This window comes from Delphinapterus leucas, chromosome 20 (genome assembly GCF_059928025.1).
Source record: "Delphinapterus leucas isolate spDelLeu-1000000601 "Yukka" chromosome 20, BTC_Dleu_Yukka2, whole genome shotgun sequence".
In the NCBI taxonomy this organism is placed as follows: Eukaryota; Metazoa; Chordata; class Mammalia; order Artiodactyla; family Monodontidae; genus Delphinapterus; species Delphinapterus leucas.
The window spans coordinates 60,090,188-60,117,725 of record NC_143148.1 but is presented as its reverse complement, the minus strand read 5'-3'; the positions used below and the strand labels follow the sequence as shown (position 1 = coordinate 60,117,725).

The window sequence follows — 27,538 nt, the reverse complement described above, 5'->3', positions numbered from 1 at the left end:
ACCTGCTGGTCGCACTTCTCAGCCCTCTTCTAGGTCTTGCAATTCCACCTGTGGCAGGTGAGGCAGGGTGGGGGGAGCCCGGGACGTGTGTCTTTAACACACACTCTGAGCTGTGTTTTGTTTGTTTGCTTCTGTAATCCCGTGCTCAGAGGAAGGGAAGGAAACCCAAAGCCGAGCGGAGTGCATCCCAATTCCAGCCCTGGGCCGACGACGCTCACAGCTCACAGCCTCCCTGTTCCTAGTGGGTCTGAGCCACGCTCCTACCTTCCTCCTGGTCAGAGACCCTCTCTAGAGTGACTGAGGGGGCAGGAGGGGCTCATGGTGTCTGAGGGTGCCTGATCAAGGAAGCCAGCCACGCTGAGACCACACAGAGCAGACTGTGTAGGTGGCTCAGGCCCAGGAGGGCCTCTTCCACTTCAGAGATGCCGTCACTAGAACCTGGGTCACCTGATCCCAGAAGGGGCCGCGGCCTCAGTCATGGTCAGTTAGAACTGTGATCAGCCTTGACTGAGCAGGCTTCTGGGGCAGCAGGCGGAAATCTGTTGACATCAGCCCCTCCTCAAGTGTCAGCGCCCCTCCCACAGCCTGCCCAGGGGCCTGGGGGTCAGCAGGGAGGGGGCTCCTCTCCCAACACCCACCTGGCCCCCGGGCCCTCAGGAGCCTCAGGGCGCTGACAGGCAGGAGGCGCTCTGGCCGTTTGCCCATTCGATGCCCAGCGGCAGCCGATGCAGACGCTGTAGCGCACGGTCTTGGGGGGTGGCCTTCCGGGCCCGGGCCAGACCAGGAGGAAGGGCCCTCCCGCCGGGGGAAGGTGTGCAGCCCGTCCCACGTGCCCCTCTAACCCGGCTCTGGGCACAGAAGGCCGACCCCTCCAGATTAGCCCACCTGCTGAGCCACTGGAGGGGGCGGCCGGCCCACAGGTCCTCTGCCCCTCCCTTCGCAGCCTCTTCTGGGCTCCAAGCTCTGAGAGCTCCTGCCACCCGGCTCCCCCTGCCCCTTCGTGCCTAGTGGGGACAACAGCTCCTGCTCTGTCTGGTCCCTGATCTGCTCTGTCCCTGAAAAGTCCACATAAACTCCTTCGTTTTGTTTTTTGGCCGTGCCGTGCAGCATGCGGGATCTTAGTTCCCTGACCGGGGACTGAACCTGCGGCCCCTACAGTGGAAGCGCAGAGTCCTAACCACTGGACAGCCAGGTAAGTCCCTAAACTGTCTTTAGTTAAACCTTCTGCTGACGCAGAAGGAAAAAGCCAAACCTGATCTCACAAGACCTTTAGTCAACAGGCACCGTGCATGAGGCCCTGCCCCCAGCGGCACGTCCATGACACCCAAGAGGAGACAAGTGGAAATAAAGATACATCTGAACAACACAGTTATGCACAGAACGATTCCTTCCAGCCACGGGCTGCAGAGCTCTCCTCAACAGACCTGTATCATCATGGACGTCACCATGCCATCAAAGGCCCTGCAAAGAGAAACAGACAATCAGAGAAGCAGACCCAGGCCCTCCATCCCTGGCTGGCAGAGATGTCAGTCTCTGAGGTCCAGGTGAGTAAAACTGGCTGAGGCCAGGACATGCATGCCGCCACATCAGGCGGTGAGAATCTGAGTCTCCCACCTCATTCCTGTGCGGTTTCCCACGGTGCTGCCCTTGCTGGGTCTCCAGGCGGGGGAGGGGGGGAGGGGGGGCACCCAGGATGACCCAAGACACACTGTCACCACTGAGGGAAGGCACCATAGGAAGGGGTCATCTTCCCTGGCTGGGGTCACCTGCCGGCTACAAGGAACCCCTTGGGATGTGTCTGGGATGCAGGGAATTCCCAGAGCAGGTTTGGAGCACGTGCTCGTGAATGCTTCTTTGGGAAGCATCATTGTGACATCCAGATGTTAGGTCTGTGTTTACCTGAAGGCTATTTGGAAGACACCTGCAACCTAATTTCCTAATCGTCTAAGTTCAACGTCAAAGACAAAATCGGGCAGCGACAGGAGGACGTTTTCTCCCGGAGGCTCCTGTCCATATGCCTGGGCCCTCACTGGGATCTGGGGAGGCGCCCCAGGACCTGCTGGGCCGACCTGGGAGACCAGACGGGCAAGCTCTGCAGCCCCCGCGCCCCAACTCCCCTTCTGCTGATCTGGAGATCCAAGGAAGAGTTTGTTTGGAAAAACAGGGTTCTGCCTCTTCAGAATGGCTGCCTTAGACGGACAGTGCCCGTCGCTTAAAAAGACCTTCCCTCCCTGCCTCTCAGAATCGCTGCCTCTCAGCAAGGCGGGGGCTACCCGAGAAGGCGCCACGCCCACCTGGATTGAATGCGGTCTCCCGGGTTATAGAAGGGGTTGCACATCACGTCTGTGTAGGAGTTGTGCAGCTTCCGGAACATCTGGAAAAAGAGCCAACAACGTGTTTCATTCACACGTGCAAGTACACACAGCTGCTGCCACGCTCGGGCTTCTCAGCATTTCTGAACAAAGACGGAAAACCGAGCGGCCAGGCGCGCCCACCGGCCCCCACACTCACACTGCGAATCTCGTTGTCTCTGAGCGCCGTGTTGGAGGAATCCACCACCATGACAAACTTCACCTTGGAGTTGGTCACGTAGCCGTAACTGCACAGCTGGTTAGGGAACACGCTCTTAACACGGGGACTCTGTGACAGCCCCAAGCACGGCATCACCGTGCAGAGCCTGCGAGAGGAAGGCCATCTGTGCATGTCCTCCGGCTGCTAAGCTGCTCTGGAGGAGCATGACACCTGCATCACAGCAAGTGCCCCAGGCTGGGCCACTCCCACAGTGCCAGGAGGACACGGGACTGCAGCAGGTGTGACTGGACACTTCCTTAGACAGCTCTGGTGTTTACTGGAGAAGCAAAGGGCACGGAGCTAAGCCTTATCATGATCCAAGCCCCGGGGCAACCTGCGCAAACCCTGGGGCACCTCGCCTTCTCTCTGCATCACTTCCCAGCTGGGAAGGGTTAACTGCAAGGCCAGAGGTTGCACAAATGAGGCGAATCCTGCCTAAGGTGCCTATACCTCTAAAGGCCACTCCATCTTGCGGAACAGTGGCTCCGGGCAGTGACACTGGGCGAGCTCGTTACTGCTTGTGGGAATGTCTTTGAACTCCATAGGTTTCGAGCCATTTGTCCCAAGGACTGGTCAAGATCTTACAGTGACTGGTGGGGCCGGGCCTGGCAAAGAGATGAGTGGGGACTTCCCTGGTGGTCCAGTGGCTAAGACTCCACAATCCCAATGCAGGGGGCTGGGGTTCGATCCCTGCTCGGGGAACTAGATCCCACATACTGTAACTAAGAGTCCACATGCCGCAACTAAAGATTCTGCACGCTGCAAGGAATATCCCACATCCCGCAAGTAAGACCCTGTGTGGCCTAAATAAATAAATACTAAAAAAAAAAAAAAAGATGCGTGAACAATGACCCGTTGCTCAGGAGGTGGTGGCCCCGCTGAGACAGCATGAAGCCAGAGAGTCCCCAGTTCCTCCACAAACCCAAGGAACAGGTGGGGACTGTCACAAGGCAATTCAAGCCTGGCTGCTCCCACATTATCCTCCTAATTAAAGAAAAAAGGGTGTGAGGTCCTAAGTGTCCTCGAGCTGCTCTAATTCCCCACTGGCCAAAAGCCCGCATCTTTTTTCTTTTCAAGTGATGTTATGAGATGCTTTTCAAGGGGACCTAATGCTACAGCGCACCCTGCGACTGCAGGGAATCCCCAGACTCGAAGCCACTGCCAGGTGCGAGGATACACCTTGTAGTCCTCTGTGGGGTACAGCAGGCCCAGGTAGAGCTCCCTCTGGTCCACCAGGGCCTTCCCCATTGCTGAGATCTTCTCGTCCACCACGTCCAGGGACGTGTGTACCATGTAGTGAAACTTGAGCTCGTTCTCCGTGGGGACACTGCGGATGTAAAGAGGGTAATTCTGCAAGAAAAGGATGACGGTGGCTGAAGTGACAAGGATCCACCCCATGTGCGCTGGCCTGGAAAACAAGGCCACGGGGCACTCAGGAGGGCAGATCAGCCAAGTGCCAATTAGCCATGGAATACGCTCTCATTCCCCAAAACCCACTGCTTAATCCTCCAAACTGGGACTTCCCTGGTGGCGCAGTGCTTAAGAATCCACCTGCCAATGCAGGAGACACGGGTTCGAGCCCTGGTCCGGGAAGATCCCACATGCAGCGGAGCAGCTAAGCCCGTGCAACACAACTACTGAGCCTGCGCTCTAGAGCCCGCGAGCCACAACTACTGAGCCCGTGCGCCTAGAGCCCGTGCTCCCCAACAAGAGAAGCAACCCGCTCACTGCAACTAGAGAAAGCCCGCGTGCAGCAAAAAAGACCCAAGGACGAAGACCCAACGCAGCCGAAAATAAATAATAAATAAATAAATAAAATTTTAAAAATCCTTCAAATTGCCGTGGGCATTGCCTTCAGGGCACCCAATCTAATCTGAGGAGGTTTTCATACTGTCTGCAAAGGGGCATGGGTAGGATGGGCAGAAAAGAGAAGACGCCTCTGAAGTGGGTCTGAGCGCAGCCTGTCACTCACGTTCTGAGCAGGGCCCCATCCTAGCACGTGCCCTCCTCCTGGCCCCGTCATACTGGCTGTTTCCCAACACTCCAGCTCCTGCAGTCTCAGAGGCACTGGCAGGCTCCCTCAAAACCCGTCAAGGCTTGTCTCAGACCTCCATCTCTGCAGGGCCATTTCTGAGCAACCTAACCCTGGAGTTAACAGCGTCTTCCCAGGCTCCCACAGGCCTGGCACTGCACAGATATAGTGTACACAACGCTGTCCCTACCCTGATGGAGATGACAGATGAAGGAGACAGTCCACAAACCCACCAACAAATAACGCAGCAAGTGATAAGACGGAAGTCAGCGTAACAAGAGCTTCACGGGAAAACCGCCGCAGAAGCCTAGTCTTCAAAAGGCCGGGGCGGACACCACGGCTCCGTGCAGTAGGAGCGCGTGGATGGCCACGCAGCCCAATCTCAGGATTCAGAAAGAGCTTTCTAGAGAAAGTGAAATCTTCGGTGGCCAGTGGAGGGGACAGGAGTGGGGGAGAAGGAGGAAGGGGTTCCAGGTGCAGAGGCCCAGACGTGAGGGAGCAGAGCCTGCCGGGGGAGCTGCAGGTAAGTCCGTCAGCTGGAGTGGAGCGTGTCTGTGGTACGGGGAGGGGATTATTCGGACATGATCCTACGGCAATGAGAAGCCACTGTTGAGGTCTCTAGGCAGAGGTGTGCAACGGTCTGACTTGTGGCTGCTGAGCGGAGAGGAACAGTCACTCGTCCGGGGGTCGACGGCCTGGCCGTTGGGAGCGCGCGGCCGAGCAGGATGGACAGAAGTGGACGCCTAGACTCGGGAGCAGGAAACCACAAAGCCCGCGGACGGGTGGCTGGGCGGAGCGGCGGCCCGCACGGAAGAGGAAGACCCGGCCCGTGACGCTTCGGCAGCGGCAGGTGCAGGTCTGGGCGGCGCCTCCGCCGGGCCCGCCCCTGGCCACCTACGCTCGGCAAAGCCCCCGGGCCCACCCTCCGGAGCCCTTGGGGCAGGGAAGGAGAGGAACCGGAGAGCTAGGCTGACGCTGGAGCGGGCCTGCCCGGCGGAGTACGCACCTCCTTGGCGATCACCGCTACGCAAACCGCCATCTTGGGAGCCCGACAGGCCGCATCACGTGACGACGACGACGGTAATGCGTCCGGCTAGGCCCCGCCCCACCCGCCTGTCACATCCCTGTCACTCAGCCGGTCTGACCCCGCCCCACCTCTCATTCTGTCGGTCAGGGCCCCGCTTCTCCTGTCACTCAGCCGGCATGGCCCCGCCCCATCGCCAAGCCGGAAGGGTCGCCCGCTTCGCCGGGCCGTTCCCGCCGCTCCGGGGCTCGGTGGCGCTCGGCGTGGTTGCCATGGCGGCGGTTGCTGCGGCGACGAGGTGGCGGCTGCTTCTGGTGCTGAGCGCCGCGGGGCTGGGGGTCACAGGCGCCCCGCAGCCCCCCAACATCCTGCTCCTGCTCATGGACGACGTGAGTGCGGGTGTGGGCCGGGATCCCGGGAGGACTGCGCTCGGGCGGGGTTGGCGGCGGCGGCCGGCGGTGTGGGGGTCGCGCCTGGCCCTGCAGGCCGCAGCCTGGCTCGTGGGTGAGGGTGAAGTGAGGTGTAGTGTCCAGGCCGGGCCAGGAGAAGACCCTCCTTCCCTGTTCCCTCCCCCGCTCCTTCCGCTGCCCCTCAGGCGTGCTGCGATGCTGGCCGCGTGAGGACCACCTCCCCAGGATCCCTGCTCTCGCCTGCCGCCCCCCACTGCTGGGGGTGTGGGTGGCAGAGAAGCGGTGCAGAGCTGACTAAGACCCCGGCCTGCCTGCCCGCCCTGGAAGTCGCCTTCCCCGCTGCCTTTGGCCTGCTGGACCTGCCCTGGGAACCGGAGGAATGTCCCCGGATGGGTGTGTGTGTAGCCCCAGGCCACCCTGGTCACTGCGGCGGGCCAACCCTTCCCACAGAGCCTTGCTGTTCGCGCCTCCTTTGCGACTTGGTCCCTGTGCTCCTTCCCAAGGAAGCAGGACTGTATTTGGGGGGCGCTTTTTGGGGAGTGAAATGGAGGCTCTGGAATTAGTCCCTGTGGGGCGTTGGCGTAAAGTGGGGACGCAGACAAACCTGGGTTCAGGTGCCTGCTGCCCTGAGGTGTGGGGAGACCGCGGCCCTTTGGGCCTCCCCTCCGCCCCGTCCTGAGGGCTGAGGCAGTGCAGAGGGTCCTGCATGCGGCTCCTAAGCCCTCGAATCCGGAGTGATACCAGTGTCTGTAGCGGGGGGGCCCTGGATGGCTTCAGGATGTGGTCGCCAGGAAGGCCAAGGCGTGACTGGAAGGTTAGAGCTTCCAGCACAGCCTTGACCTCCTCAGGGGCTCCAGGTCGGTGTACACGTGGAAGGGCTCAGAGAGGGCAGGGAAGTCCCCGCGACACCTCACCTGAGTCATTCTTCCACCTGTTGTCCCTGAGTTGTATCCTTGATAGTAAACAGGTGATAGTAAACACAGCGCCACCCTGAGTTCTGTGAGCCGTTCTAGCAAATTATCCAACTTTGGGGGCAGTGGGGGTGGGTTGTGGGAGCCTTGACTTACAAGAGGCCCAGGATGTGGGCCTGGCATGTGAAGTGGGGGCAGTCTTGTGGGGCTGAGCCCTTGACCTGTGGGGTCAGATGCCAGGTCCAGGTAGGTAGTGTCAGACGGAGCTGAATTGTTGCACTCCCAGCCGGTGCCCGGAGGCCAGAGAAGTAGTTGCTGTGGTCACACACACACACACATTTGGTGTCAGAAGTGTTGTGAGTAAAAATAGCTCAAAGTTCCCCAAAAGACCAGCAGAGACACTCCCAGGAGCCTTTGGACCAAGGCCACGGGCCTCACGTGGCTGCTGGGCAGTCCCAGCTGGTCGGAATTGCGAGGTACTGTGTGTGTAAAAAACACGCTCGGATTTCAAAGACCTAGTACAAGAAAAAGACATAAAATATATCTCATGTAATTTTTTTATTATGAAAATAATTCTTTATTACAAAAAGTTAACAACATTCAAATAAGCCGGAAAAGATCACAGAAACCCATCCATGGTGGCACCACCCAGAGGTGACACAGACCGTGCTTCTCTTTACCTGTAACTGTTCAGACACAACGGCTTCCGTAGGGACCCGGAAGCTCCTCTCCTCCAGAGCCCGCCCCGATGGCTGGTACGGAAACTTTGCTTCATGACGAACACATGCATCTTGGAAATGCTTGCTGTGTCAGCCTTCTCAAAGCTGAGGTTCCTGGGCAGGAAGGCTGTTTAAGTACATAAATTACTGGGGCAAGCAAGGCTTAGCTGAGCACTTAGCCTCTCCGATTTCTGCCCCTCCCCTTCTCTCCAAGGTGACAGTTCATTAGTGAAGTTCGATGCTGCAGGCTGGTTGAGATGGTCGTTTTCTGGATTTATGGGGCTACAGAAAGTACAACCTGTGCCCACACCCACCTGTTTCTCTTTGCCCGTTACCGGGGCCGCTGGGCTCTGTTGGAGGCCCTGAGTGGTGGAGGGGGACCGGCACTGGGCACGTCTAACTCGAGGGGGGCTGACCCAGGGGCCCGTCTGCCTGCGTGCCCAGGGTGGGTCCAGGAAACAGGAACAGTGGGCCAGGAGGCCCCAATGCCCTGACTCTCCTCTGCGGGTTCCTCCTGTGACTTTGGGGTTCTTTGGCAGCTGAAGCCCAGAGAAGTCGGGGAGACCTCTGTCCTGGTCAGCGCATGACAGGAAACACACTCAAAGCGACTTTAGCAGAAGTGGGGGCCGAGGCTCTCCCGACTAGACAGGCTTCAGGCCCCCCAGCTCTGTGTCCTCACCCAGGCGGTCATCCGGCCTGGCAGGAGGCGCAGGCCCTGGTAGGCATCAACTTGTGGAAGAATTTAGAAGAGGCTGAGAAGCTCCATTCTCTAAGGCTGATGGGTGATGGGGCCGGAGCGCAGGGACAGAGCTCCCTCCTGCCCGGCTGGGCCCGAGTGCCGTCTGTGTCTCAGTTCTTTACTTGTAAAACAGGACTAAGGAGGACGCCCTGTGGCTACTGGGAAGGGTAAGGCCAGGCTGCACAGAGGCCAGCCCCTGTGTCCCCACGGTGGGCCCATCCAGCCAGTGCCCCCGCCCTGACCCTCCAGGGCCTTGCACACGTGTCGATGTGGACACATGCACGGGTAATAATCCCTCGTAGCTGTGTGTGGCCCCTGCACTGCCCAGAAGTCTTTTTTTTTTTTTTTTAATTTTTATTGGAGCGTAGTTGCTTTACAGTGTTGTGTTAGTTTCTACTGTACAGCAAAGTGAATCAGGTATGCGTATACATGTATCCTCTCATTTTTGGATTTCTTTCCCATTTAGGTCACCAGGGAGTACTGAGTAGAGTTCCCTGTGCTATGTTCTCATTAGTTACGCCCAGAAGTCTTGAAGTTCCCACCGAGTAATGGCAAGGCCGAGGCCAGGAGGAGGACCGTAGGCCCGGGTTCCCGGCTGCCTTGGGAGCGCGGGTGGGCGATCACGTGGGAGAGGGGAGACATCCTTCACACTCTGTGGGAGACCCTGCCCAGGGTGCCGTGGAGGACCGTCTCATGGAACCCGTGATAGCCGTGCAAGGTGGATGTTAACATCCCTATTTGTATAGCCAAGAAAGTCTACCGATAGGTGATAATAGAACTGGATTCAACAGGAAAGAGCTAACACAGCAGGCCAGTGACTGCAGGCCTCAGAGAGGCTCACCTGTAAATAGGTGGGCCCTTGGCCGCCATCTGGGAACTTGGATTTGGGGAGTATCCCAGCATTCCCTGTGCCTAAACTGTTTATGCAAACGTAAGATTTGTGCTGAGCCCCACCTCCCTCCTGGGAGGCTGGGATTTGGGTGGTGCCAGCGGACCCAGCCCCTCTGCCTCTCTCTGCTCCTCCTACCTGGCCTGTGGGTGAGGGTCGGCAGCCCGCCTGTGCCCCGTGGGGTGCGGGGAGAGGGGGCAGCAGGGAGAGGCCTGGAACCTCAGCCTCGTGCCTTCCACTCCACTTCCTGCCCCTGTCGGCCGCACTTCCCTCCAGGGGCAACTTTCATTCCGGCTCCTGTTGTGGTGAACGGAAAAGCCTTTTCAGTAATTTCAAGATAAACCATCTCCAAAGGGACTCTATGGCTGGAAGGTTCTTTGAGAACAGACCGCACAGTCCAAGGGCAGAAGCCCCCAGGCAGCTCTGGGACCCGAGTGTCAGGATGGGCCTAAGGCCGGGAGACGAGGGGACGTGTCCCCCTCCTGGCTCTCCCTGATGGAGAGGGCGCCGTGTGAGCTACTGCCCAGTGCAGGGGGCATGAATGATTACAGCCAGACCACACACTTACCTGTGACCATCCTGGGCAAACCTGCATGCTCGGCCCCCACGTGTGATCCAGGGCTCCCCGAGCTTCGTGCGCGCTGGCCCCGCTCTCCCCAGCGTCTCCGTGCAGACCTGCCGAGCCTGCTGTGGGCTGGCAGGCCGTGGCGCATGAGTCTGGAGAGCTTTAAGGGGCCCCAGAGAGACAGGCACGGCCAGGCCTCTGCAGCACCAGGTGCCTGCGCTTCTCCAGTGGCACTCTACGGAGACGTAGTTTCCATCATGCACAGCTCACCAGTTAAAGGGCACAATTCCGCGGTTTCTAGCACCTTCACAGCCTCGTGCAGCTGTCACCACGGTCAGCTGTAGGTCATCTTCATAACCCCGGGAAGAAGCCCCATCCCCGCCCTCCCCCCCGCTCCACCCCTCCAGGAGGAGCGGCCGGTGAAGGAGAGCCAGCATGGAGGGAGCTGGCGCGTCTAGAGAATCCAGAGGGGAAGCAGGGCCGCGCCCGCCAGCAGCGCCGAGGGGAATCAGTTTGTCGGGGTCACTCCTGCCCCACGCCACTGGCCGCAGAAGGATGCGTTGGGTCGTAGGGCGAAGTCACACCCCGTTGCCCTTTTCAGGTTATTTCTTTAGCGCTTTATGATGAAAGTTGTCAAACGCCCGCGCAGCTGAAAGGGTGTCGCAGTGCACACCTGTCACCCCACCTGGACTGCCTGCTCTGTCTCACATCTGTCCATCCGTCCGTCCCTGTGCACGTGCTAACCCACCTCACCACCTGGCAGGTTTTATTTTGGCACAACGCACATAACACGAATTCACCCTTTTAACATTTTAAAGCGTGCAGTTTGGTGGTGTTGAGCGCGTGCGCCGGCTTGTGCAGCGCCCCCATCCAGTAGCTGAGAACATCCCACCCCCCGAAGAGAAACCCCTTTCCCACTGGCAGTCACTCTCCTCCCCCTCCCCCAGCCCCTGGCAGCCACCCATCTGCCTTGTCCCCATGGACTTGCCTGTTCTGGACATCTCACATCCATCGTACACCCTGCGGCCTTTTCTGACCAGCTTCTCAGCAGCCTGTTTTCGTGAGTGTCAGCACCTCGTTCCTCTTTACGGCCGAGTACTGGTCCGTAGTGTGTGTATCAGGTCCCTCATGCCTAACAGGTGGCCACAGACTTGGTGCCTTGGAATAGGAATCTATTTCCTCCAGTCCTGGAGGCCAGAGTCTGAAATCAAGGGGTTGCAGGGCCAGTCTCTCTGGAGGCTCCAAGGGAGGGTCTTCCCTCCCCTCCATCTCCTGGGGGCTCCTGTGCTCCTTGGCTTGTGGCCACGACCCTCCAGTCTCTGCCTCCGTCGTGGAGGCCTGGCCTGTCCTCGTGTGTCTGTCTTGTCTCTGTGTCCCATCTTCTCACACGGACCCAGTCACTGGATTTAGGACTACCCTAGTCCAGTGTGATCTCATCTTAGCTAATTACGTCCGTATTTCCAGATATGGTTACGTTCTCCGGTTCTGAGTGGACATAAACTGGGGAGGCTGCTGTTCACCCCGGTCCTGGATGGATAGACCACATCTGTCTGCTGTTGATCAGTGATGGACACAGGCTGTGTCTTTTGAGCAGTCGGGAGTCCTGCTGCTGTGGACATTCATGCGGCGCCTGGGTGCCAGCCGGCCCAGTTCTCAGGACAGCGAGCTCAGGAGGACCGCGGGTCTCGGGGCCTCGCCGGGTTAGCCTCACGGGGCCTGGCCACTGTCTTTAAATGTGAATTCACACCGCAGAGTAGGACAGCCTCCTTGTCTGTGCGGAAGGCAGAGGTGTGTGTCTTGGTGCCGGTGCCCCGTGAGCACGTGGGGCCGGCGTCGGAGCCGGGAGGAGGTGGGCGCTGGGCATCTGCACCGGGGAGCGGCTGACCGTGCACCTGCCGCACTTGGGATGCGCCGGGGGCCGCGGCTCCGGCTACATTCTTATCCCACCTCCACACGCTCTTTCCTGCAGATGGGGTGGGGCGACCTCGGGGTGTACGGAGAACCTTCCAGAGAGACCCCGAATTTGGACCGGATGGCTGCAGAAGGGATGCTCTTCCCGAACTTCTACACGGCCAACCCCCTGTGCTCCCCTTGTAAGTCACGGCCTGCTCAGGCCACCAGGGAGTGGGGCCGGGCGTAGGGCATGCTGGGTGGGGGGACACAAGGGGGGCGGGCACGGAGCGCGAAGACTGAGGCGCGGTGGGGAGGCGGGGAATGCGTAGACCAGAAAGGGGCACAGGGTGCGGGCACGGAGCGCAGGGGTAGCCGCCCTGACTTGGGTGTCGGCTCCACCGGCATTTCCTGCAAGGGGCAGAGGGCTGGCAGGTGGGCTGCGGCCTCTTCTGTCAGATCCTGGTGCTTGGGAGCACCTGAGCTCCATGCTCTGGGGAACGCGGGGCCATCAGGAGCCATCAGAGGCCACCAAGGGCTCGGAGCCTCTGCGGGTGTTTGAGGCCCAAGTGGCTGCCTCGGTGGCGGCGGCTGTTCATTCATGGAGCTGAGTGTCGCGGCTGGTTCGGGGGAGGTGCTCAGCCGGGGAAGGGATCGTCAGCTGGGGGTGTAGTGGCCTCGCAGGTGGGGAGAACCTCTGATCTGGAGGACGAGAGGTGACCCCGGAAGGGGCGGCACATGAGGAGGCCTGTGGGCTGTCCCGGGAGCCAGAGAGCGAGCGAGGGGGAGCTGCAGCTGGCCCCGCTGCTGGTCTTTGCGGGGCTGTGCTCCCACCCGGCTCTCAAGTGGCTGCCGGGGACTCAGGTACCACAGGGCTGGCCTCAGGCTGCACGCGTGACCCATGTTTCTGTTGTGTCCCCTCCGCGTAGCCAGGGCGGCTCTGCTCACCGGACGCCTGCCCATCCGCAGTGGCTTCTACACCACCAACGGGCACGCGAGGAATGGTAGGCTGTGCCCTGGGGCAGAGGGAGGGGGCGTCTGTCACCTGTCCTCTCTGGTGACCTGGCTTCTCCCGGGCACACTCATTGCCCAGGGTTGAGGCTTCTGTCTGGGTCGTAACCCGTTAAAACAGAACGCAGAGCTTCCATCAGAAACAATGTGTTTTAGGCGAGTGGGGAGGATGGTGAGGGTGCGGCCGGCTCCCGCCCTGTCCCGGGCGTGGGGGCAGCCCGGCTCTAGGGTGGGCTCCCCGACCAAGTGGGGCTTCAAGGGGCCCTTGGAGGAAGGTGTGGTCTCAGAGCCCGAGTTCTGGAGATGCCGGGGGCGGGCCCTCCCCTGACCCCTGACGTCCGGACCCCCCTCGGGGGCACGTTTGCCTGTTCGCTCTGGTAATGGTGCTGGCTGTGAGGAGCGCCGGAAGACCTGCAAAGTGCCCAGGCGGTGCCGCCCCGACCAGGGCTCTGCCGCTCGACCCTGCCGGCTCACACGGTGCATTGCTCCACCAGCCTACACGCCACAGGAGATAGTGGGCGGCATCCCGGACTCAGAGCTCCTGCTGCCGGAGCTGCTGAAGGAGGCCGGCTACACCAGCAAGATCGTGGGCAAGTGGTGAGTCCCACACCTGCCTGCTGGGCTCACCCAGCGGGTTCCTTACTCACGTTGCCCAGTGGGAGCCCCTCGGGTGGGAGTAGAGTCCTTGAATTCCAGGTCCGCTAAGATGTCCAAAGCATCCCTTTAAAAGCTGCTGTGGCCATGCCCGTGGGACCTCCCGTGGTGAGGCTGGGGTGGTGGCTGCCACGGCAGCACCAAAGGAGCCATGTTATTGCACACGCGTGCCGTCACGATGACACGCCAGGGAGCAAAGGGGCTCTGTCTGGTGATGAAACCAAGAAGCAAGCAGGGGATAGGGGACGGTCGTGTGGTGTGGAATCATTGGGATCAAGTGATCGTAAAAGATCATGTTGTCACACGCGTGTCGCGCTGTTACGTGGTTAAGCCTGTTAAGTGGCTTCTCTCCAACTCCCCGGGGATGCCTAAGTACGCAGCCCTAGAGGTTGATATGAAGGTCGGATGTCCTCTCTTTCCTCTCCCACGTGTTGGAGCCCTTGGAGACCAAGCCTGCTTCCTACAGGAAGCCTTCCCTGACTTTCCAGCCCTGATCATCTCTGCTCGGCTGCTGCTGTGCTTTGGACCCTCTCGCCTTGACCCCTCTGGCACTCACCACCTCGAGGGCAAGCACCTCATCTGCGCCCCTTGGGGACCACTGCCCCACGCAGTTGACAGTCCTAGTGATGGGGGATCTGCAGAAACCGGGAGAGGAGTCCTCAGGGAACCCGAGGACCTGGAGGCTGCTTCCTCACCCCCGAGAGGGGCTGGCAGCTGTCCTGCTGGCCGAGCGGTCGAGCCTGGAGGCGGTGGGGGCTGCACAGCAGAGCTGACGAGGGTGCAGGATGTGGGAGCCTGCAAGGCCCAGCAGTGCCGGGAGGGCCCGGGAGACGGCGGTAGGGCGGCTACAAGGCCCGCCGGGGCCGTGCCAGGGCTGCGCCCACAGAAGGAGGAGCCCCTGCGATGACCGGCACTCTCTGCCCAGCCTGGCGGCTCTGCCCTGGTCCAGGGGCCTCCCATTCGTGGTCACTGACACGGGGCAGCCAGAGCTGGAGTGGGAGCCTGTCCCCACGAGCTCCGGAGATGGGCGGACTCAGGAACAGGAAGGGACGCGGCAGGGCCTGGAGAAGCAGATCCATGGACTCAGGGAGGTGGACGCAGTGCTGGTGGACCAGCCGGGGTCAGGGCGGCCATGGCCAATGGGATGACGGGCTCTGGGAGGCCCGGGGCAGGGGGCTCGGTCCCTCCTCTGCCAGGTGGGTGTGCTGGTCTCAGCAGGGTCCCATCAGAGCCGCAGGGGGTGTTGGTGGCCGTGGCCGTGACTGCCTGACAGCCAGCCTCGGGCCCCAGCACCACGGATCTGGATTTTGTCAGCCTAACCAAGGCCTGGGGTGGATGGAGCCTGGACTCCCGCGAGAGGCTGCCCTGAGTCCCAGGGGCTCGACGTGCTGTCACTCAGCTCGCTGGCAGGCAGTACTGACCCCGCAGCTGCCCTGGGACCAGCACTTGGAATTGACAACTTCACACGAGCCGGACCTTCGTGGGTGTTTTTGTTTCATGAAGGCCGTTTGGGCTGAAGGATGCAGGACGAGGAGTGTCACACCCAGCGGTGTCCAGCATGGAGGGGACGTCATAGCTGCGGGCCCAGAGAGGAAGCACGGGGCGCAGCTGGCTCTCCTTTGTGGAGACAGCGCTCAGGGCAGAGCCCGTGCGGGTGCCCCCGGCACAGGGGCTCCCGAAGCCGGGCAGCCATCCGGCGGAGGCAGAGTGTTTCGGGACCAGCAGGGGGCGCCCGGACTCCGCTGCCGGCCAGCTCAGTCCGGCCCCATCCTGCCCAGCTGCCTCGTGCCGCATCCACCTGACTGAGTGAGCGAGCTGTGCGGCAAGCTCACGGTGACGTGGAGTCGGCCTGGCCCGGTGCAGCCCCCCAGCGCTGCGCCGGCGATGCTGGCCACGAGAGGCTTTCTACAAACGTGACCCCAAGAAACCTGTCTGCTTCCCAGGGAGGAGGAACCTCACCCCGAAACCCCTTCTCTAAGCTGCGCCTTCTCAAGAGAGACCCTCCCACTGGCGAGAGGACCCGACGTGACGCACCCGCGGGGAAGGGCCTCCCGGGTGGGAGCAGGGGGCGGGTCCGAGCTGGGCCGGACCCAATGGGTCCCCGACGGACCTGCAGGCACCTTGCCGTGTTATCCTCTCGGCCCGTCCGGCTCCTGCCCAGGGCGCCGGGACAGTGAGCCGCGCTCATGGGACCTGGTCACCGTCCCCATGTGCGCCCCTCGGTTGTCGCCTGGGTGGACCGTGCGGGCAGGGGGGCCAGGCCACGGGGCATCCGGGCTCAGCACACCCTGGGGCTGGCTGGAGCCTTGTCTCCTGAGCTGTTCTCTGAAAGCGAGGGTGTTTGCTTCCCGGGGCGCCCATGCGGCGGTCCCTGAAGTGCCCCGGGTTCCTCTCTCTAGGCATCTGGGCCACAGGCCTCAGTTCCACCCCCTGAAGCACGGATTCGATGAGTGGTTTGGATCCCCCAACTGTCACTTTGGACCTTATGACAACAAGGCCAGGCCCAACATCCCTGTGTACCGGGACTGGGAGATGGTTGGCAGGTAACAGGCCCTGCCCACTGCTGCTGCCCACCCGCCAGCTCCTCGTCCTGCCCAGACCTCGTGCTGTGACCTCTGACTTATAAGAGCCCCGCGTCCGGGGGCTTCTAACTGTCTCAGGAAAGGTGCTGGGAGCCCCAGGTGCTCCCCAGAGCGAGGCGCTTCACTCGGCTTCTGGGGTTTGGGCCCCGTGCCCTGAGGGGGCTACGCTCTGCACGGTCAGCCTCGCTCCGAGCCACCGTCTGGGGGGCCGTCGGCTGCAGGACCGGCCTGGTCTGGCCATCGGGTGGCTGCAGGCAGGCCCTGGTCTTTCCTGTCTGGCCTAACTTCCCTTTCTTCCTTTTTAAGTTATTTTTGTCCTGGTGGAAGCGCAGTACGCGTCACTGGACCACAGAGCTGGGCCAGCATTGCTGAGGTGTAGCTCACCCAGCACCCCCATCCCAGACCGCCTCCGTCACCCCAGAGAGATGCCCACACCCGTTAGCCGTGCCCTCCGTGGCCGTGGACTGGCCACTTCCTCTCGCACTGTCCTGCCTGTTCATTGGCGGGGCTCCCCTCCTTCTCCCAGATGGTGGGGTCACCGGGGCACCAGACTCAACCCCAATGGGTCCCCGACGGGCCTGGGAGCTTCCAGGCTCCGGTTTTGTTCCTGACGTGAACGTTTCCATCTCTCTTTTAAACGAGGCCCCTGACTTTGCCCAGGAAATCGGGGAGGAGGGGCTTTCCTGCCCTGAAGGCCGATTTCTGTCTGGATCTCTACTGTTTTCAGATTTTATGAGGAATTTCCAATTAACCTGAAGACCGGAGAAGCCAACCTCACCCAGATCTACCTGCAGGTGACGACAGCAGGGGCTGGCCCCGCTCTGGGGTGGGAGGTGGGCCTGGAGCGGGGAAGACCGTGTGCGCTTCTCCTCAGGAAGCACTCGATTTCATTAAGAGGCAGCAGGCAGCTCACCGCCCCTTCTTTCTACACTGGGCCATCGACGCTACACACGCACCTGTTTATGCCTCCAGGCCTTTCCTGGGCACCAGCCAGCGAGGGCGGTGAGTCCTTGGGCACATAGACCTGGACCCCGGGGCGGGGGGGTCAACTGTGCTTGGTTACCACCAGAGGCTGGGCCCTCGCTACCATTGTCAGCTGTGGACAGAGTGAAGCATCTGTGCCTCTGCGGTGGTGAAGGGAGGGGTCGGCTCTGCCCCGATTCCGTCTGAAACTTGACTGGAATGCCCCCTCCTCGTCCCTCCCTGAGGTTCGGCTTCGGCCGCCCTCTGGTCCCGGAGGCCGCTGGCCCCTGCTGACTGCTTCCTCCTTCCCACAGTTACGGGGACGCCGTCCGGGAGATTGACGACAGCGTCGGGAAGATCCTGCACCTCCTCCGGGACCTGAGCATCGCAGAGAACACCTTTGTTTTCTTCACGTCCGACAACGGCGCTGCCCTCATTTCCGCGCCCAGACAAGGCAGGTGACTTGAGCAGATGGGGCTCCACCCGGGGCCCCTCAGCACCCCCTCACCAGGCCGCGTGTGAAGGGCTCAGCCTTGGGGAGGGAGGGACACCGGCGAGCGCCCCCCAGGTCCAATGCCCCTCTTCCCCACCGCCTGGCAGGTGCCTGGTCAGGAGGGAGAGCTCGGTGGGGCAGGCGGAGGCAGAGGCTGCGGCCCTCACTGCATCCTGCCTCTCTACTGGCCAGCCCTGGGGCCAGTCACGTCCGGAGTTCTCTCTCTGAAGCCGCGACGCTCCCTATCAGCGTTTCCGTTCTGATCTCAGCTGTAACACAGTGGCCGTTGTGACTGGACACGTCTGCCCCTTTTTCTGTGTTTGGGGGCCTCCCTTCCCACAGGGGCGATGACCCTGCAGCAGCCAGGCCCAGGCTTGGCGCCCACCCCCGCCCCTCGGAAGTGCCCTCCCAGGCCTCGTGGTGGGTGGTGTCCGGGAGGGAAGGGAGCGAGCCCCCCTCCTCTGCAGTGCCGGAGCCCCTGGCGCAGCGCGGGGGGCCTGCTCACTCCCCCAGACCCTCCTTCTGTGTCCCTGCCAGCCTGCAGTCCTCCTGAGGACCCTGGCCTCTAGGCCTCTCTGGCCTGAGGCTTTTCCACCTTGCGGAGCTGGAGCTGGAGCGAGGTTGTTAGAGCCGGAGTTTCACAGTCTTATGAGGGTTTCACACCCCCGCGGTGATGTCTCTTTTTCCCTTTCTTCTTAAAAAGGCTGGGCCCCAGGAGGGCCCTGAGTCACTCAGACAGCTCTGGAAGGAAGGCCACAGAAGCTGGAAACCCCACAGGGCCGGGCCTGTCTGGGGAGGCACTGGGGGACCTTACGGCCACGTGTCCTGGGGGCAGAGGGGCCCAGGGATCTCCAGGGATAGGAACAGCGCAACTGGGAGCTGCAGGGGCAGAACAAGACAATGAAAATCCATGTACCCACCCCCAGCTGGAGAGACAGGAGCAGGAGAGAAGTAGGCCCTCACTGGCCTCTGGCCTGTGACCCTTGCCGTCCCTGTGCTGACCAGCGAGGCCCATGCTCAGGGGTCCCTCCCTCCATCATGGCAGCGAGCTGGGGATGTGCCATTTGCCAGGACCGGGCTGTCGGCCCTCGGCACCGCCCACAGCCGGCTTCAGGGACCACCTGCTCAGAGCAGGGCGTGTCAGAAACACGGGGTCTGCACCCCCAAACCCCAGGCACACAGGAGCTGCTTGTGCACAGTGACATTTAGGGAACCTGGCACCTGCCAGGCCCGGGGTCGGGACTGTGTCTTACCGATTCCACATCTTTCACTAACACGTCCATGTGCTGTGTGTGTGCGTGGTTGCGGTCTATGGGGGCGTGACCTTATGACCACAGCTCTAGGTCAGAGCCATCTCCAGGCGTTCCGACCTTGAACTTGAGGCCTGAACCCCAGGGCTGGTCCTTTGTCTCCACAACGGCCTCAGTGCCTCAGTAATGTCACCTCCAAAGGGCCGGGCAGGGAGCCAGGTGGACAGACGTGTCCCGAGGGCGAGTGCCCGGCAGGGTGTGTATGGCCCTGGGGACTCAGGCACGTGGTCTGATGGGCGACTATCCCCAGGCGGCAGCAACGGCCCTTTTCTGTGCGGGAAGCAGACCACGTTTGAAGGTGGGATGAGGGAGCCTGCGATCGCCTGGTGGCCCGGGCACATCCCTGCCAGCCAGGTGAGTCAGAGCCGGCCTTGTGCCAGCCCTGCAGTCATCCTGGGGCGTGAAGCCTTGGTCCCCTCTCTGGCCTGCTCCCTGCGCTCGTTCTGCCACGCACGCGTGTCATCGGGCAGGGAAAGCCTCTATTCTGCGTGTGTGGACATGCTGCGGGATGTGACCGCGTGCGTGTGTGCGTCAGCGAGCACGCCTGGGGACCTGGCCCCTGGCCGCCATCTGGGCAGGGCAGGGCGGGCATCCTCAGTGCGTCTGGGCCACGTCCATTGCAGGTGAGCCACCAGCTGGGCAGCATCATGGACCTCTTCACCACCAGCCTGTCCCTCGCAGGCCTGGAGCCACCCAGGGACAGGGCCATCGACGGCCTGGACCTCCTCCCCACCATGCTCCAGGGCCGCCTGACAGACAGGTAGGTTCCCGCCGGGCACTCGCCCCGCCTGGCGCCCCGCACCTGGCGCCGGAGCCGAGCTGGCTGACAAAGCAGGTGTCCTCGCCCAGGGGGAGGTGAGACCCGGGGGTCTTGGCATGAAGCGCTTGGTGGGGTGGAGAGGCCTTGTTCCTCCCTGCGGTGTCCCTCACCCTCTGCCCGGCCCCAACCTACACCCAGCTCCACGCCGGGACGCTGTCCAGAGGCAGTTGCTCCAGCTCGAGACCTGCTACTGTTTTGCTCAAACAAAATGAGTTTCCCAGGCTGCCGTGAAGGGGCGTGGACTCTGAAGGGTGTACAGTGTAACCAGAGCAGGCAGACGGCCAGGAGTGGACGGCTCACTGTCTCTTTTCTGTCTTGAAACCTGGCATGAGAGTTTGCTAGCCCTGGCGGGGGTGGCAGGGGGTGCCAGCCGCCACGCTCGTCCCCACAGGCCCGCCTGCCATGCCCGCGTGCTACCCCCTTCCTCTGCCGCCAGCCTCCCCAGCACCGAGGACGAGGGGCGGCCAGGGGGCCCCTCCACAGCCTGGAGACCCTTTCAGTTGATGCCGCCTGTCCCCCTGACAGGCCGGTATTCTACTACCGTGGCAACACGCTGATGGCGGTCACCCGTGGCCAGTACAAGGCCCACTTCTGGACCTGGACCAATTCCTGGGAGGAGTTCAGGCAGGTGAGGGGGTCCCGGCTCCGTGAATGCCTCGTCCCTCACGTCCCACCTTGGGGAGGCCTCTGTGCCCCCGGCTCACGTGCTGACCTGCTGTCAGGGACTTGGGGGTGACGAGCTGTGGCCACAAGGACAACACCCACCCTGGCCCGCGCCACCCAGGCTCCGGAGACGAGGCCTCAGGGCAGCTCAGCCCCAAACCTGGGTCAGATGCCTCAGGGACCCAGGCAGACCCGGCACGTTCCCGGCCTCCCCTCCCATCCACCCACTGGCCCGGCCAGGTGCTCGGCGGCCCCCCGAGACGCTGTCGCCATGTTTGCTTCCCCGTGTCCACCCCCAGTCCTGACGGTGAAGTGCCCCTGCCAGGCCCGGAGCCCCACTCGGCCCTCCCAGCTCGTGGCCGCCCACCACCTCCTCTCCGCGTGCCTGGGCGCCCCTTGCTCGCCCTCCCCTAGCCAAGCCTGTGCCTCCCCACGTCCCATCACTGCTGAGCTGTCCTGAGCACCCAGCACCCCGACGGGCAGGGCTGCGGCTGGCTCGCCCCTGAAGATGCTAAGGGGCCGAGGGCCTAGGAGCCCCCGCCTGAGGGCCCTGAGGCAGGCGGCGTGGCGGCCCTTGGGGACAGCGTGTGGCGGCCCTTGTCCCTCCCCGGGCCCCTCCCCACCCCACCCCGTAGGGTCCCCGTTGCGTCCAGCTGCACGGGTGCGCTGGCGTTCTGGAAGCCACCGCTTGCCCACCGTGGGCTGTTGGGGCTCTTGAGGGCAGGTGTGGTCAGCCCAGCCTCCACCCAAGCCGGAGCCCACAGGGGCTGGGGAGCCTCTTCGAGCCCAGCGTGTCTGCAGGCAGCGAGCAGCCAGCTGCACGGCCTGTGCTGACTCGAGTGCGTTCACGGTGGGGCCGGAAAGTGTCAGGAGAGGCCCCCTCGGCGCAGCTGGGTGACACCCGTGCGCAGAGCTCCGCGGGGGGCGCTGCTTCCCTTTCCCGAGGGTTGTTTGTGGGGCTTCTGGTTGGTTTGGTCTGCACGGCCACTGTCCTCTTGTGAGACAAAACGCGCAAAACTCCCATCTCTTCTCCAAGGTGCGCAGGCGTGCAGGCACTGGGGGGTGCCCCCTGCGGTGGGTTTGCATGGTTGCAGTTCCATTCAGATGCTAGGGGTGGGGGAGGGGGCACCCGCACGCTGCTTTGATGGCCCTTCTTCCTGCAGGGACCAGTAAGGCGGAGGGGGTGTGTGCAGTCGGGAGGGGCCCCAGAAACCATGACAGCGGCCTTGTGGCCGTCGACAGCTCCCTGAGCTCCGTGGAGACTTGGGTCCGCCTCTTGCATCCCTTCCAGGCGATCAACACATGAGGGGCAGCCTTGTCTGCAGGCTGGGGGCATGGCTTAGCTGAGGAGGTCAGGGGTCCCCAGGTGCAGGGTTCGCCCGAGGGGACCTTGTTAACTTCCCACTGTACCCTTGTCTGGGGCATCTCCCACCCCCTCGACCCCCCCGCCGCCCCAGTGCCTGTGGGCCCACCTGCCCGCGTCCTGATCAGGTACCAGAGGCGAAGGAGGAGTGAGCATTCTCCCTGTGCCAGGTCTGGTGCCACCATCACCAACAAGCCCGTGACCTCCCCTCAGGAGGCATCTGAGGCCCGGGGGGCCGAGGCAGGAGGGAGGGCCCGTGTGTCCATGGGACCTTCTGCATTTCTGGACTAAATCCACGAGCGTTGGCTCAAGGGCACGGCTCGCCCGCCCCCCTTCTCCTTCCCGTCCTCCCAACGCCAGTGCTGTGCTGGGGCAGGGCGCCGCGCGCCCCCTCTGCCTGGCTGGGCTGCGTGGGGCTCAGCTGCGCTGCCCCTGGGGCAGGTCCTCCCTCCCGAGAGTGGCTGTGAGAGGAAAGTCCTGTACTAATTAACGGCATCTTAATCAAATAGCTGACGTGATTTGCTTCCAAGTGATAGCTCGTGTTTTCTGTCTAGAGTTGGATTCTTCCCCATTAACTGCTCGGCTTTTTTATGCTAAACGTGGTGGTTTCTCCCACCGTTAAATCCACTTTTGTTCTCCAGCTGGTCTGCTCCCAGAAGGTCAGAGGTCACTTACTTGGGACCCACCTGGGTGTCCGTTCTCCACAGCTTGGATTGCAGCCGCTGACTCAGGGGTCTACAGCTCAGGGCAGACGATGGATTTATCTCGCTCCTCACTTCCCTGCTCTACTGAGAAGCAGGGTATTCACTGCTCCACTGCCGGGCTGTCCAGGACAGACCCGCGGGTGCTGGGAGGATTGCCGTCAGGCCGCACCGCTGCCTGCAGGAGAGGCAGGAGGCACGTCTCTGTCCCCGGCCCCGTTTTAGGGTTAACGGGCCCCGCCACGGCTCCGCTCCAGACCCTGTAAACAGAGTCCCATGATGCCTGGAGACCAGTGCCCAGCTGCTTATGGGGCCCTGAGGTCCCCAGTGCTTCTGGGGTGGCAACCCTTGGCCTCGCCCCACTCTGCCCAGATGGCAGCAGGCCTTTCCCTAAACTAAGTCAGGGAGCCCCGAGGGGCAGCCTTCAAGCCTGGGGGACACGCTGGCGTGGGAACCCCATCTCACGCGTGCGTCGAAGGCTGAACCTCGAGGGCAGAGGCCGCCTGGAGGGTGCGGAGCGGGGCTGCACACCTGAGCCTTGGTGGAGAAGACGCTCCATTTCCTGTTAAGGGTGGGGGCGGTGCGTCCGGGTCCCCTGTGTCTCCTCTGGCTTTCAGGCCTGCGGTCCCTCCTCCTCAGCTGGCCAAGGAGTCTTGGAGGAATGCCGACCGCTGCGCACCTCATCTGCTACGAGGCAGATAGGGTGGACGTGAAAAGCTTTGCTCTAGAAATTAGATAGAAGATGGACTAAAATATTTTAGAGACTCACCACCCCTTCCCCCAAGAAAGTACTGAAGCCCTAGGGGATGGCGCACAGGGCCGATGGCACGCAGCCCGGGGCATCCGCGGTCTTGCTGTGCTCGCCCGCTGCGAGCCCCGCACACGTCACCTGCGCTCCGGCCTGTCGTTCCAGGGCGTGGATTTCTGCCCCGGGCAGAACGTGTCGGGGGTCACCACCCACTCGCAGGAGGAGCACACCAAGCTGCCGCTGGTCTTCCACCTGGGACGAGACCCCGGGGAGAGGTTCCCCCTCAGGTGAGCCGGGGGTTACGGGGCCCCAAGCCCCCTTGGGGGGCGAGTGCAGCCGACCGAGCAGGGCGCCGAGGGCCCGGGAGCCACGCGGTCTCAGGGCGTTTGGGGCAGGACCAGCCTCTCCGAGAGAAATGAACCGGGGCCAGAGGATTAAAAGGGACCCTGAGAGAGGAGAGATCGGGCGCTGCCAAGCCTGTGCAGCTCAGGGCGCCTGCGATGCCGGGCGGTGCCCCAGTGGTTCCTGCAGAGCAGCAGGCTGAAGGGTCACAGCTGCTGTCCTGGGCATGACGTGGCTCTGCCTGAGCCCTCATTTGCTGGGTGGTTCCCAGGGTGCACGCCTCTCAGGGAGGGCGGGCGGGACAAGGTGGGGGCCCCAGCTGCTCTTCCCGGGAGGCTGCTGGATGGTGACCCCGGGGGGCGGGGCTTGTTCCTCAGTCTCCCCCCCAACCCTGGCCTACCTGGGTGGGCTGCCCCACTTGCTCTGTCCCTCCCTCCACCTCGGTGACCTGGTGCCCCTCGCCTGCAGCATTGCCAGCACCGAGTACCTGGACGCACTTCGCCAGATCACCCCGGTTGTCCGGCAGCACCAGGAGGCCTTGGTCCCTGGACAGCCCCAGCTCAATGTGTGCAACCGGGCGGTCATGGTAAGTGGTTCGTACGTGGGCTATGGGGGGCATCCCAGGGCTATGTGAGTGCTGACCGGTCTGCTGCAGGCACGAACCCCACTTCCCTCCTGCTTCTCTGTCTCCGATCTCACAGGAGTGGCAAGGGGTTGCTTGGCACCTCTGCAGGTGCAGGACGAGCCAACCCCATGTGGGATGTGGGTGTTGAAAGGCTGGGCAGATGGCCTGGGGTGCAGCAAGCCCATGGGCCACCTCCGAGCACAGCCTCCTCCAACTCCATGGGGGCTCACCCACAAGTCTGTCCCATAACTGGGGTGTCTGTGTGGCTCCCTGTTCCACAAAGATGGGCAGTCTCCCGTCCCTGCAGCAGAAGCTCCGGCAGCACCCTAAAACCCGCAGAGCAAAGCCAGTAGCTTAGCCTGGCTTCCAGCCCGTGAGTGCCCCCGCCCCGCACACCCCATTCCCCCGACCCACCTGGCGGTTGTGAGGACGGCTAAGCCCCTTGAAGCTGCGGGCGCGGCCGGGCCAGCGGAGCCGCTGCCTCGAGCCAGGAGGTGACTGAGCGTTGCCGGGTGGCTGTGATGGGTGCGTGTGATGACAACGCACGGGTGTTGGAAGCATTCCCTAGGGGTGAGGTGTAGCAGGGGGCCGGTGGCCTTGGGGGAGGCCGAGGGTCGTTGGCCAGGGCCAGTGGGGCAGCCTGGTCGCTGTTGTCCACATCTGGGGCTCACAGGGGAAGACATTTGGGGCGGGGGCCAGCAGGGCCTCCCCCTTCCCTTGGAAGGACGCCAGTCTGGCATTCCAGCCTCTGGACTCAGCACTGGAGCAGGAGGGCCCCCCTGGCTCAGGACCACTGTGGCCCCTCGGGTCCGAGGAGCCCCTGGTGCCCCCTGCAAACCTGTCTTGTCCTCTGTGACACGGTGCTGTCTGCACCCCAGCATGCCATCTCCTGTCACGCCTGCCCTGTGGGCCGAGTCTCCAGGTAGCAGCCGTTGCCTGGTGGCTCAGAGACCAAAGGGGTCTTAGTGACAGTAGGGAGATGGGGAGGGACTGACTTGGCCGGGGTGCTGCCGCCACCTGCTGGGCGCGGCAGGAATTGCCGAGGCTCGGCCGACCCCGTAACAGGAGAAAGCAGGGACCCCCGCCCCAAGTGAGCTGAGGACCCCGGAACAGCGTGGCTTGGCCTCAGACTCTGAAGCGAGCACTGCCACCAGAGAGGTGCATGGACTTAACAGTGTGTGGACGCGTGTGGGCGTGTGTGTGTGTGTGTGTGTGTGTGTGTGTGTGCGCGCGCGCGCACACGTGAGCGTGCAAAGCCCTCCCCGGTCCCCGCACTCTGCCTGGGCCCCGCTCGTCCAGGCCAGCGGGTGAGGACTCTGGGTAGCGACCTCTGCTTTTGGGACAAGAGCAGCCCGGGCAGCCCGCCTCCCTGAACCCCCAGGCTCACAGGTTGGGTCCAGAATCTGTTTTGTGCAGGCACCTGGCCCCTTCCTCTGCTCTGCCTCAGAGGTTGGGAGCTGCTTCCTTGTCTAAACCTGGCCCTGCCGGGCGGCCTGTACAATCAGAGGGCCACTTGATGCTGTTCAGGGCAGGGGAGGGCTTTACCTGCGGTTCTCACTGGCGCTGATGTTCTGATTCAGACTCAGGCCCTGGCAGGGGCGGTAGTAGGGGGAGTGCCCCCCACAGGGTGATTAGGGGGATGGGTACACCTCCTGGGTGAGGCGACACGACAGAGCCACAAAGGCTCCCTCTCAGGGGCATGAGTATCCTGGGTTTTTTTTTTTCTCTTGTCTTTTTTTTTAAAGGAACATTTACTTATTTATTTATTGGCTGCGTTGGGTCTTCGTTGCTGCGCGCGGGCTTTCTCTAGTTGCGGCGAGCAGGGGCCACTCTTTGTTGCAGTGCACGGGCTTCTCATTGCGGTGGCTTCTCTTGTTGCGGAGCACAGGCTCTAGGCGCGCGGGCTTCAGTAGTTGTGGCACACGGGCTCAGTTGCTCCGCGGCATGTGGGATCCTCCCAGACCAGGGCTTGAACCCATGTCCCCTGCATTGGCAGGCGGATTCCCAACAATTGCACCACCGGGGAAGCCCGAGTGTCCTGTTCTGCTGCCGGGAAATCATGGCCACACAAAGCAAGTCGGCCCATGAAGGTGCAGCCAGGAGAGCCTGTGCTGAAGCAGGCCAGCTCTCCCTGGGGCACCGAGGCCGCCACCTGTAGAGCTTACCGGGAGGCCAAGGTTGTGGGCAGTTAGCGGACTGTCCCCTTCAGTGACAGGCAGGCCCTGTTAATACCAGGCTTCTGTGGGGCAGTGTCTGCTGTGCCGGCCTCAGGCATTGAGTTGCCTCCGAGCCAGGTGGAGATGGGTGATTCCACACTGCAGCCACCCACTGCGGTGCGGCAGGTCACAGGCCTGGGCAGGGCAGGAGTCTGGGAAGTGCTGAGCCCGCAAGTGCTTGGAATCACTGCATGTCCCCTTTCTGAACTTCCATTACCCAGAACTGGGCGCCCCCGGGCTGCGAGAAGTTAGGGAAGTGCCTGATGCCCCCGGAGTCTGTCCCAGAGAAGTGCTCCTGGCCCCACTAGCACCGGCTTGGGCTCAGGACAGGCCTGGGCGTAGGAAGGCTCTGGCCTCAGGGCTCCTGTGCTGGAAGAGCCCCAACTCCCTCTGCCCTGACGGCTGCCAGACGGACGGCACCTGTAGCCAGCAGCAGGACCTGCAAGAGTACGCCTGCTGCAGCCCGGCCCTGGAGCCAGCTCCCAGCCCGCCGGGCCTGCCTGGCTCTGCAGCCGCAGGCTCACGCCAGCCCCTGAACCGGAGGCTGCCTGCCTCATATCCGCCCGCTCTGCTCCAGCTGCCTTCCAGCTGCCTCTTCCAGGGCCTGAGCTCTGCCCCAGGACCCAGAGGCCGGACTCGCCGTGGCTGCCCCTGCAGTCCCCTCAGGACTTCAACCCTGGTGTCAAGGGCGGCCGTGCCAATCCTGTGTTGCCCCTTGGCGCTGCGCACAGGGGATACCCCAGCGCCCCTCCCCCGCGTACTTCCCCCACCATGGTCGAGGGGTGTGAACATGAAGGGGGAGATGGCCAAGGGCCTCCCTGTCCCGGAGGAGCCTCGACAGCCAAGGCCTCCCCAGTCCAGCGCGGACAGCTGAAGCCACCAGCTTCCCTGGAGATGAGGACTCCCAACCCCAGCACACTGTGGGGCCTGCCTGTGCTTCAGCACTCCCGTCCTCGGGCCCAGGGTGGCAACGCCTGAGGGTGAGCCCATTCACCAGCGGAATCAGGAGAGCCTGAGCAGGACTGTGAACGGCCTCCAGGGACTTCCCCTTAGGGCTCGTGGGTCGTTTCCATGGTGTGGAGTTTCCACTCTGCAGACTATCACACCAACTCTGTACTGTTGTAAAACTTGGGAAATTATGAAGAGAACAGGTTTAGAATAAAGTAACGGGCATTTTAGCCTTTTGTTTTTAAATGACATTCTATTTGGGGGAATTTGTCCCCCCTGGGTACCACGGTGGGGGCTGGAGTGGGCCAGGCCAAGCATTCCATCACTCCCTCCTCCGCTGCCCTGCCCC

The 27,538-nt window shown here is 62.4% G+C and overlaps 2 protein-coding genes across 18 annotated transcripts; one reads left to right on the top strand and one right to left on the bottom strand.

The window, feature by feature from the left end:
• Positions 1-1,253: 1,253 nt before the first annotated feature.
• TRAPPC2L (trafficking protein particle complex subunit 2L) lies at positions 1,254-5,712 on the bottom strand. Of its 4 annotated transcripts, none has more exons than XM_022582925.3 (5): positions 5,610-5,712; positions 3,749-3,921; positions 2,512-2,599; positions 2,295-2,374; positions 1,254-1,461 (listed from the first exon to the last, which is right to left on the bottom strand). In XM_022582925.3, the coding sequence occupies exons 1-5, from the start codon at positions 5,640-5,642 to the stop codon at positions 1,416-1,418; spliced, it is 420 nt and encodes a 139-aa protein (XP_022438633.1). In that variant the 5' UTR covers positions 5,643-5,712; the 3' UTR covers positions 1,254-1,415. The 4 variants fall into 4 exon arrangements, with proteins under 4 accessions (XP_022438633.1, XP_089759552.1, XP_022438634.1 ...); XM_089903426.1 differs by having other exon boundaries at positions 3,749-3,898; positions 5,610-5,683; XM_022582926.3 differs by lacking the exon at positions 5,610-5,712 and adding an exon at positions 4,837-4,915.
• GALNS (galactosamine (N-acetyl)-6-sulfatase) lies at positions 4,684-27,433 on the top strand. Of its 14 annotated transcripts, XM_089903405.1 has the most exons (17): positions 4,688-5,126; positions 5,226-5,683; positions 5,778-6,016; positions 11,830-11,953; positions 12,680-12,754; positions 13,256-13,358; positions 15,815-15,958; positions 16,725-16,791; positions 16,872-16,999; positions 17,275-17,414; positions 19,014-19,117; positions 19,387-19,523; positions 20,109-20,211; positions 22,251-22,506; positions 23,224-23,345; positions 23,869-23,986; positions 26,463-27,433. In XM_089903405.1, exons 3-17 carry the CDS (start codon positions 5,807-5,809, stop codon positions 27,113-27,115), a joined length of 2,484 nt encoding a protein of 827 aa, XP_089759531.1. In that variant the 5' UTR covers positions 4,688-5,126; positions 5,226-5,683; positions 5,778-5,806; the 3' UTR covers positions 27,116-27,433. The 14 variants fall into 14 exon arrangements, with proteins under 14 accessions (XP_089759533.1, XP_089759535.1, XP_089759537.1 ...); XM_089903407.1 differs by lacking the exon at positions 26,463-27,433 and adding an exon at positions 24,102-24,379 and having other exon boundaries at positions 4,684-5,683; XM_089903409.1 differs by lacking the exon at positions 26,463-27,433 and adding an exon at positions 26,022-26,456 and having other exon boundaries at positions 4,685-5,683.
• Positions 27,434-27,538: the final 105 nt, after the last annotated feature.